Source organism: Propithecus coquereli, unplaced genomic scaffold, assembly GCF_000956105.1.
Source record: "Propithecus coquereli isolate 6110/MARCELLA unplaced genomic scaffold, Pcoq_1.0 Scaffold205, whole genome shotgun sequence".
Taxonomy (NCBI): Eukaryota; Metazoa; Chordata; class Mammalia; order Primates; family Indriidae; genus Propithecus; species Propithecus coquereli.
Window position 1 is genome coordinate 3,998,839 of NW_012145523.1, and position 11,239 is coordinate 4,010,077.

At 37.6% G+C, this 11,239-nt stretch overlaps 1 protein-coding gene across 1 annotated transcript in view; it reads right to left on the reverse strand.

Moving 5' to 3' along the window:
• The window catches only part of SOHLH2 (spermatogenesis and oogenesis specific basic helix-loop-helix 2), a 134,771-nt gene that overhangs the window by 14,119 nt on the left and 109,413 nt on the right, over positions 1-11,239 (reverse strand). The window contains exons 7-10 of the mRNA XM_012644044.1: positions 10,982-11,043; positions 10,797-10,901; positions 7,587-7,686; positions 5,712-5,822 (exon numbers count right to left, since the gene is read on the reverse strand). Of these exons, the coding sequence (XP_012499498.1) occupies positions 5,712-5,822; positions 7,587-7,686; positions 10,797-10,901; positions 10,982-11,043 (378 nt within the window). The remainder of the gene's footprint in view (positions 1-5,711; positions 5,823-7,586; positions 7,687-10,796; positions 10,902-10,981; positions 11,044-11,239) is intronic.

An 11,239-nucleotide genomic window follows, 5' to 3' on the forward strand; every position in this document is an offset into this window, starting at 1 on the left:
ATTATAGACCTAAAATCAAAAGTTAACAGTAATTATATTATATGTAGATGGACTAAACACTTCAATTGGGCAACAGAGACTGTAAGAAATGGACAAATAAAAAATAAAAACAAGATTCAACTACATGCTGTTTACAAGAGATGCTCTTTAAATATAATGACATATATAGGTTATAAGAAAACCATGCAAATACTAATCATAAGAAAGCTATATTAATATCAAAGTAGATTTTAAGATAAGGAGTACTAGAATAGATAAATTAGCATTATCATTTCCTAATGATAAATAGGTGAATTCATCAAAAAGATAGGCATCTAACAACAAAGTTTCAAAATACATGAACCAAAAACTATCGGAAATAAACGGAAAAACAGATGAATCTACAGTCATCACTGAAGAATTTAACCCTCAAAAAAATCAGTAAGAGTACAGCAAACATGAAAAACACTATCAACCAATTCTGCCTAATTGATATTTATAGAACACTACACCCCAAAACAGCAGACTATACATTCTTTGCAAATGCACATGGAACATTAATCAAGAGAGACCGTACTTTGGGCCATAAAACAAGTCTCAGAAGTATCAAATGACAGAAACTTTACAGAGTATATTCTCAGATGACAACTTAATTAAATTATAAATCAGTACTTGAAAAATCTCCAAATATGTAGAAATTAAGTTACATGCTTGTAAATAGTCACTGGTAAAAGAAAAAAAATCACAAGGGACATGAGAAAATATTTTGAACTTAATAATTCATATTTCAGTGAAAATATATCAAAATTTATGAGATGCAGCTAAAGTATTGCTTAGAGAAAAACTTTCATAAAATTTTTAGTTTTAAATGCTTATAGAAGAAAAACTTAAAATCAATTATCTAAGTTTCTGCCTAAGAAGACAGATAAAAAGAGCAAAGTAGGCTGGGTACGGTGACTCACGCCTGTGACCCCAGCACTTTGGGAGGCCTAGACAAGAGGATTGCTTGTGGCCAGGAGTTCAAGGATGCAGTGAGCTATGATCGTGCCATTGCACTCCAGCCTCAGCCACAGAGTGGACCCTGTCTCTTAAAAAAAAAAAAGCAAAGTATAGAAACAAAGAAATGACAAAGAATAGAAATCAATGAAATATAAAATGGGCAAACAATAGAGAAAATCAGTAGATCAAAATCAGTAAAACTGAAAAACTTCTTGCTAGACTGATTAACAGAGACAAAACCCAAATTATCAATACCAAGAATGAAAGAAGCCATCACTGCACACCTAAATACATTAAAATAATAATAAAAGAGTATTATAAAGTTGTTCAATAAATTTGACAGCTTAGATTAAATGGACAAATTTCTTGAAAGACATAAATTAACTCAAACTGACATAGGAGAAGTTAAAATATTGAGTTCTATAATCATTAAAGAAATTGAGTTTGTAATTAAAACCTTCCCACAAAGAAAATTCGAAGCCTAGATGACTTCATTGTTGAATTCTATCAAATATATCATTCCCACACAAACTCTTCCAGAAAACAGAAGAGAAGACTTTGCATTTCATTTTATGAGGTCAGCATTTCCCTGATACAGAAATCAGACTTTAAGAAAACTACAGACCAAAAGCCTTCATAAGCACAGATGCAAAAATGGTTAACAAAATATTAGCAAATCTAATCCAGCAATAAAGTAAAAGAACAATACATCAGGACAAAGTAGAGTTTAGCATTTAAAAAAATAAATGTAATCACCACATTAGCAGAAAAGAGAAAAAATCATATAATCATCTTAATAGATACAGAAAAAAACAGAAAAAATTTTATATCAATTCATGATAAAAACCTGAGTTAGGACTAGAAGGGAACTGTCTTAAGCTGATGAAAGGCATGGACAAAAACCCATAGCTTACATCATTTTAAATGGTAACACTTTCCCTCTGAGATTAGAACAAGGCAAGGATGTCTACTTGGGTCTCTCCCCTGCACAAATGTGTCTCAAGTAAACAGGGACTCAGAGGGAGAGGTCTCTGGGCCAGACACAACTTTGGACCCTCTGAGAACTTCCTGTTCTACCTTCCTTGAATTTCTAAGACTTGCCCAGTGCTGGAAAAACCTTCATCTGTGGAAGACTATGGCAAAGCTTGCTTTCACTTTTTTTCAAGTGAGCAGACACCCTGAAAATTATTAAACCACTATCATGTCAGTCTCATGGGCACACAAGAAAAGGATGGTATTACTTGGAAAAGTATATAACATGCAAGATAAAAACATGTTTATGCATTTTTTAAAATATAATGAAAGGTATTTCACCAGGAATATAGGAATTAGTTAGCTAATTTTTATCTATCTGTTCTAATAATGAAAACAGGGGTATTGGAGTTGTTACATAGAAAGAAAATTCCTGGCCAGGCACAGTGCTCATGCCTGTAATCCTAGCACTCTGGGAGGCCAAGGCAGGAGGATGGCTTGAGCTCAGGAGTTTGATACCAGCCTGAGCAAGAGGAGACCTTTTTCTACTAAAAATAGAAAGATCAGCTAGGTATGGTGGTATGCAACTGGAGTCTCAGCTACTCTGGAGGCTAAGGTAGGAGGATCTCTTGAGCCCAAGAGTTTGAGGTTGTAGTAAGCTGTGATGACGCCACTGCACTCTAGCAAGGGTGACAGAGCGAGACTCTGTCTCAAAAAAAAATTCCCACATGCAAATGCTCAAAACCATCAGCCAGAACTATCATTTTCTTAACATTAGCAAACAGCATGTTACCCTGCACTGCTTAAAAACAAAATAACGCCCCCCCCCCCAAACCATACGTAAAGCAGGGGGAGGAGGAGCAAGAAGGGAAGTAGTCTACAAGCAACCATTTTCAGGTCCAGAGTCACAAGCAGAAGCATTAAGAAGAGGAAGAGGCAAAAACCGATTAGAGATGGCTTGTTCACCTTCTGGTATCTCCCAAGCAAATCTCTAAAGAGGAAGAGAGAGGTCCTTGTCATAGCTTTTCATTTTGGGAAATAAAGATTTCTAGTCCTTCAAATAATGCCACAGGGGTGAACACCCCCTAAACATCTTTTAGTGTACTAGATGAGTGGTTCTTAGATTTTTATTTTCATCAACCATTAAAATTAAAAAAAATAAAACTAACACAGAATCTTGGGGGACCAATAAGGGATTCCCAACATTAGATCTGGACACGAAAGAATGGATGTCTCCTAATATCATTCCATTGGAACCATCTACTAACATCACCATCATTTTAACAACAAATAAAGCAAGGAGAATACAATCTTGGGATATAAATTCTAGCTTTAAAAATACACATTACACGGTATTTTTCTCATGTTGCTTCAAATGAGTGAAATCTATGGGACAGCACTGGCCAGGGGACTCCAATTCTTGACCCAGCCTAGGCAGCAGTCATGTGAGTGAAGCCCTTTTGGGCCAGACTGGCCTATCCACCGTCGCACCTCATCAAACCTCAAAGCCCACCATCTTCCCACTCACCTTCAGCTGGTAATAGAGGCCATTCAACATAGAACCTGCTCAACTCCTCCTGCCCAGCCCCATCGAAAATCTCATCTGCACCCACACTGAGCCTTGACTCATCCTCTCCCTTTGCAGTGGAAGAGATGTCTCCCACCTGGTTCTGGACCCCCCGACTTCTGCCTCGTCAGGGGTGCTAATTCCGCTAACTCCAGCACCCCTCACCAGCTGTGGGGGATTAAAATTCTTTGACATTCCTCCTACTGAGAGGTGGGGTCTATGTCCCCTCTCCCTGGGGTCTGGGTGGGCTCTGTCACTGCTTTGACCAAGAGCATATGGTAGAAGACACTTCCTATCTCTTGGAACCTTCTCTCGAGGAGCCCTGAGCTACCACATAAGAAATCCAACAATCCTAAAACTACCATCCTGCAAAAGCTTCAGTGTGGTAGTCGGAGCTCAGCCTTCCAACCATCCCTGAAAAGGCTGCAGACATGTGATGTCTTGGACCCTCCTGACTGGACCATCCACCAGCTGAAGACTACTGAGTGACCTTAATTAATGTCACGTAAGCAGAGGAATTGTCTGGCTGAGCCCTGCTCAAACTGCTAACCTATAAAATCATGAAATACAATAAAACGGTGTTTGTTTCGAGCCAATAAATTTTCTTTTAATTTTTTAGGTAGCCACAGATAACTAGAACATGAGTATCTTTAAGATACTTCTCTCTCCGAGCTGTTTGCTTTTGTAATATAAAAATAAACAAGTTCAAGTCTGGCCCAGTCTAATAAAAATTTTTCACTTTACCCTTAGTCCCCTTTTAAATACCTCACACCTTCATCTGCTCCTTCCTTTCACCTGTTCCCACCTTTCACTTCCCATCATTCTGCTATGATGCTTCTTCCCTAACCATACCAAGGAAATGATTTTTGCCCAGATCAGTGACATTTAGGCCTGGCTAGATACAAACAGGCAACGATTAGTTCATACCTTACCTTATCTCTGCCACATGGTACTCCTGCGCACCTGTTCCTCTAGGAAACGCCTCTCCCCTGGTGTCCTCTATCCCGCTCCCTCTTGGTCTTCTTACCTCCCTAGTAACTCTTTCTCCCCATTCCCTCTCTGCTGCCTGGACCTCAAATATTGAGATTTTCCTAAGGTTCGCTTCTCCACTCGTCTCTTCCCTACATGCTTCCCGCCGTCATTATATATCCATCCCTACATCCCTTGCTTCAAACACATGCTGTGCCCTGACACCTGTCTGTACTTCCAGCCTAGACCTTTCTACAATCAAAGGGCCAACTTAACAAGGATGAGAACAAAAGCATATTCACCCCCGCCCCTCACACTGCCGTTCTATCATACTTCCTCGTCCCCTTGGGAGTTACGCTTCACTCCTCCTTCAGCCACGCTCATACTGCTCCTACCCGGTCAATACGTCTAGAACTGGCCTATCCCTCTCTATCCTATTCCTAACGCGACAGCTCAGGATCTCATCATTCCTTATTGCACATTCCTCTGGCCTCCGCATTCAACTCAATCTATTACATCTTGCGAGAGTGTTCATTCTAAGGTTTAAATCTCATCATATCGTTCCTTTGCTAAAATCCTTTAGCGGTTCCCCGACAGTCCTGGTTGTAATTCAAATTCCGCAGCATGACATACCGGCCTTCACCTACTACCTCACATCTCTGGCCCCTTCCCACCTGTGTCCTTACAGCCAACCACATGGAAGTGTCACTGTACTCTCTGCTACTTCCAGCCTCTGTACCTATTATTCCTTCCGTATAAAATGTCCTTCCCTGATTTCTAAACCAAATTAATAGCAGCTTTTTGATGAAAGCTTAATTTAGCTATTGCCTTCTCAAAAAGCCTTCCCTGTTCCCTTATTCTGTCTTACATACCTTTCCCAGTGTTCTTACTCTGTGTTCTTCTCATCACGACATATATTAAAAAATAATTTTCTATTTAATAGCCTACTTAGAAGTCTGTCTGAGAACTAGACTAAGAATGCCTTTAAAGGCAGGGACTTATTTTTTATCTCAATTCTCCAATCATACTTTGGCATCCAGTGCAGACTCAGAGATGTTTGTTGAATGACTAAATGACTGAATGAGAGAGTGGCATCTATTTGATTGTCAGATTTACTAGTTTCACTTAGACTTTTAACAGTATTACCAAAAAAATTGTAAAATTTATGAAAGTAATTTCTCCCTACAAAGGAATCATGTTTAAAAAGGGCTGTATTAAAATTCACCTTCTCAGTTTTTCCTTGCTTGAATGAAGAAGAGAAATCTTTTTGCTTTTCTCGAACTCTGACAACAGAGACTTTGATTCAAGCCCATTGTCACTTCTTAGAGATTCAGAGCTAGAAACAAGAGAAAATCATGCTACGTTAAAGAGGTAAATTGTCAGGCAATATTAAACAGTAAGTACCAATACACCACTCAAAGAGTGCTTTTCTAAGTCTCTTGCTCATATAAAGGGGCAATAAATATCAAAGCACTTTATCTTACACATATGGCACAGAATGTTTGTTTCAAAATTTCAAAAGAAGATATTATCAAAATCATCATAAATTCAATGACCGATCAAAATTCTAACATATACTATTAATAATAGATACAAGCAGGATTAAAACATTCTGACCCCATTTGTTATATTTATACCAAATTATATGAGTGTACCTACCTATCAGAAGGAAAGGTACATTACAGGAAAAAAGCATAAAGGATTAGAAGGCCAAGATACACCCTATTCCAACTTGATCAGTAAAGGGAAGGTTCCCTCCATTTCAAAATTTGTCATTTAATGGACATATGCTGGCTCTACTATTTTTCTAGAACTTCCTCAGGCATTTTGATTGATTTTTTAAAAATTATTAATCTAAAAAACTTACAAACTAATCCTATTCCTTTTTTTCTAAGGGAAGTAACTTGATTTGAAAATTTACTTTTATTTACAGTGGTAGGATTCTGAGGAAAGACAGAAATATTCCAGATGAGTCAAGATCAAAAAGTAGTTGCAAGTAATATAAGAAAATCAGGAAACTTTCCAATACCCTTCCTAACCTCATATCCCAGATAAGGTTTAATACAGTAAGTCTCTTGAAGGTTAAAATAAGACCAAGAAAGCTGTTGCTATTTCTGCGCTACCTAAGTAAGCTCATCTTTGGTTTAACCAACTTACTGGTTGCCAAGTCCCTTCCTTGTTCAAAATAGTAGGTGGCCACATTCTACAAATTCCGGAAGTGACTGACTCAAAATTCTCACCATCATCAGTACTCATGTCCTCAGCATTCTTTGTAGCCCTGTGCTCTATTTAAAACCTCCCTGGAAATCAGCTTAAAGTGAAGGGAAGAAATTCACGAAAAGTGCATTTTTGTAAGCATACAATGCTGACATTGGAAGGATCTGGTCCCCAGTTCAACTGCCTTATCTAATGCAGGTTTGAATGCCAGTATCTATGAGACAGACACGCAGAGATACATTAAAACTTGCCTTGTTTACCAGCAAGCTACTCTAAAAGCTACATGAGGTACGTAAAAGAAACTCTAAATCCTTTTTTAACAGTAATTTTCAATAATTGGAGGGATAGGGTCATGACTTCACGAAAGACAACAGGAAGCAGCTGAGTGACAGGTGGATAACAGGTGAGGCTGTTCTTGTGCTTCCTTATGTTGGGTTGATTGCTTCTGTAATGTGTACCCATGGGGGCCAGCTCAAGATTCTGAGACACAGAAAATGCTGCATCTCTCTTCCACAAAATAGCCTCTTCTTCCTTTCACATCACTCCCAGCACTTGTGCTAGTGTTCCACGATTTAGAGATAGGGTCTCACTCTGTCACCCAGGCTGGAGTGCAGTGCTGCAGTCATAGCTTACTGTAACTTTCAACTCCTGGGCTCGAGCCTCAAGCTCCCAAGTAGCTGGGACCACGGGCATGTGCCACCATGTCCGGCTAATTTTTAAATTTTGTTTCAGAGACAAAGTCTCACTATGTTTCCCAGGCTGGTCCCACCTCAGCCTCCCAAAGTGCTGGGATTACAGGTGTGAACCACCATATCCGGCCCAGAAATATTTTTAATGAAATACGGTAAATATTACCATTACGAAAAGGTACAAAAAAACTAACCAGGCAAATAGATCAGTAGAAAAATATTCCAGGGGTTCACAGCAAGACCTCTGCAGGAGCAATCCAGATTCTTCAAGGCTCATAGTATTTTCATTTTTAACTGAAAATTTTAAAAGACGCACCATGTTAATTCTAAAATTACCCCTGGGGATGATGCCAATCAAACATACAACCCCAATCCTTAAAGCAGTTGTCACCTTTTACTCAATAGATTTTACAGAGCGGTATTTTTAAAATAGAAAGCAATTTATAGATTTCAGTCTCTGAAGTATAAAACCACCTAGGTTAGAAAGCAAGAACTAAAATACTATATACTATTTACCCCAAGATACCCTCTTTCGAACAGATTCTAGTAGCTTAGCGACAGGTATGCTGAAAACACATTTAACTGAGTTTATTTATCAAGTTCCTATTTATAGGTAAATGTCAAGAGACAGAAAATATGCATGAGTCTTCATAGCAGCTGCATCGTCAAAATATGGCATCTGAATTATTGTTATTATTTAGTTTTTTGCAGCTGCTCATCCTCTGAGAAAAGATGAGACAACTGGACTGGAAGCAGACATGGTCATGCCCAGCAGAAGGGTGTGGACAGGTGAGGAGCAGCTGCTCTATGTCCACTAAGATCCAAACAAGAAGAGGTTGCAAAAGCCCTTGGTCACCATGGTTAGCCATTTCCAGGAAGAACTTTAAGACTGCAGGGGCTGGGAGCCACCGGAATGTTACAAAACAGACTCACTCATCTGAATATTAAAAAAGAACATAAAAAAAGGAGGGGTGTACTGAATCCTGTGTCATTGGGAATCTGAGCTCATACAGGATAATCCTGAAAGTATCTTTTAGGCTCACTCTAGGAAAAATATCATCTTAATTTTTAGAAAAATGTTTTTCCAGCTTGATTGAGGTATAAAATGTGGCTATTTAAGTGTACAACTTGAGCTGATATACATACAGATTGTGAAATAATCACCAAAATCAAGTTAATAACATATCTATCACCTCACATAGTTACCACTTTTGTGGTAACAACACTTATAATCTACCCTCTTAGCAAATTTCAAGTACACAAAACAGTATTAATTATAGTAACACTATTGTATATTAGAGCTCCAGAATTTATTCATCCTACACAATTGAAACTCTGTACCCTGTGACCAACATCTCACCATTTAAGATCTAGATTTTATTAGGTTATTAAGTCTGGAATGTCCGATTTCCTTACGTACTAAGTTTGACAGTTGATATCTCTGACATTTCACTTTGACATTTCTTGGGTTTTTTTTTTTATTGTGCATTCTTTCAAATGCATGTTTTAGCTTGTGATTATCTTTCAATTTTTTTTTTAGAGCAACTTTTGTGAAACCATGGATAAGTAAATAATTCATGTTATTTTTCAATATGAGTTCTGCCATGGACCCAATGCAGTGCAGACAGCTCAAAATATCAATGAAGTGTTTGGGAAGGATGTGGCTAATGAACGCACAGTATGTCAATGGTTTGAGAGGCTCCATTCTGGTGATTTTAATCTTGAAAATGAGCCACGTGGGTGACCTAAGACCAAGGTGGATAATGATGAGCTGAAAGCTGTAGTGGAAGCAAATCCATCTCAACCTATGTGTGAATTAGCAACAAGGTTTGATGTTACTATTCCAACAATATTGGACCATTTGAAACAAATGGGCAAGGTAAAGAAGCTGGATAGATGTGTACCACATGAATTAAATGAGCATCAGAAAAGAAATCGTCTTGAAGCTTGCCTTTCTTTGCTGTCACAACATAAAGGTGAACCATTTCTATGCCGTATTGTTACATGTGATGAAAAATGGATTCTTTTTGACAATCACAAGCATTCAGCACAATGGTTGGATAGAGATGAAGTGCTGAAACACAGTCCAAAACTGAATATTCATCAAAAATGCTAATGGTGTCTGTTTGGTGGTCCAGTGCTGATAGTTTCCACTACAGCTTCATGAAACCTGGTCAGTCTATTACAGCAAATGTCTACTGCAGTCAATTGGATGAAACGAAAAGGGTGCTTGCGATTAAGCAGCCGAGATTGGTCAATAGAGACACGCCAATACTCTTGCAAGACGATGTTCGACCACACGTCAGACAAACAATGCTGCTCAGACTGCAGAGGTTGGATTTGAACACTCTCTGTCATCCATCGTATTCACCAGACTTTGCACCAACTGACTATCACTTATTCCAGGCTTTGGACCACTTCTTGCAAGGAAAAATATTCAATTCTCAACAAGCTGTGGGAAACCCTTTTTGATTTCATTGCCACTTACTCTCCAGGCTTCTTAGCTGCTGGCATAAACAAGCTACCATTAAGATGGCAAAACTGTGTTGACAGTTTAGGTGCATACTTTGATCAATTGTACTGCTTCTTGTTTGAGATATAATAAACTAAACTTTTGATTTGAAATCGGACATTTCATACTTAATGACCTAATAAACTATTTCCTAGCTAGTATCCCAGGCCTAGAAAGACCAAAAGTAGTCACTAACCAATAATGATTCCAGTAAAATGTAATTTCAGAAATTGGAGCTTGTCCTCTTACAAGCCAAATTAAAGCAATTTAATTAAGTGTTTAGATGCTAGTGATATGCATAATGTAACAGGTTAAGAGTTTAGAAATGTGAGGTCTAATTGAAGCACTGACACTAATTCTCTGTGACCAAAACAGAAAGGACGACCACTTTATCAACTTAAAATAGTAAAAGAATTTACATGCAAGTTGTTTGTTAAGCAGAAAGTACTATACAATTCAAGGTCCATGTCCCTGGCTTTTAGATAATCATACAATGATATAGCATGATTAATTCCACTTTAATGACAAAGAAATTATGGTAGCTAGGCTACCCTCCACCCCTCAAAAAACAGTAACACAATCTTGCTACCAAAGAAAATAAATATACAACCCTGTGCCCACCATGACACTGTATTTCCCCTTGTGCAACACATTTAAACCTCTGAAGATGTTAATTTTTTTATTCACAAGAAATATATTTTTCTTTTTTATTTAAACTTATTTTCTTCAGACTATGATTAAGAAAGATTACATGTTCTTTATAGTACATAGCAAGCAGTTAATCCTCAGTAGGTAAAAAGCGTAAGTGGAAAAGCAATTTAAAAATGTACACAGTTTTCAAAGAATTTTAATTAGAATTTTTCAAATATTTGGAAATTTAGTTTTTACTCACCAGTATTTGACAAATATGTTTTCCAGTATTTTACCACAATATTCATTTTTTCCATTGTCAGCGGTTCAATTAAAGTAATGTCAGCTCCGTGCCCTGAAATACAACCTAAGAATCTTTGTATTAAATATTGACCTCATGATTTCTAGTTGGAGAAAAAACAAACACTATATCCCACAGGTACATACTTTTGAATTTTTCAGGGATTACAAAAACAAACAGCAAATGTGTGTTTTTCATCTTGCCAAATCTGAGAAGAAAAAAAAAAAAATGTTAAAATGAAGGAAAATCCTCATTCAAAAAATTGGAATTCAAGAATTTAGTTTATAAGGCACTACACTACAGTGCTTTTCTTTATTTCTTTAGAATGTAAAATGGTATCATTAATATGAAAATTTAGGAAAAGTAGCACTTCAAATCAGTGAGGAAAAAGATGTACCACTTTT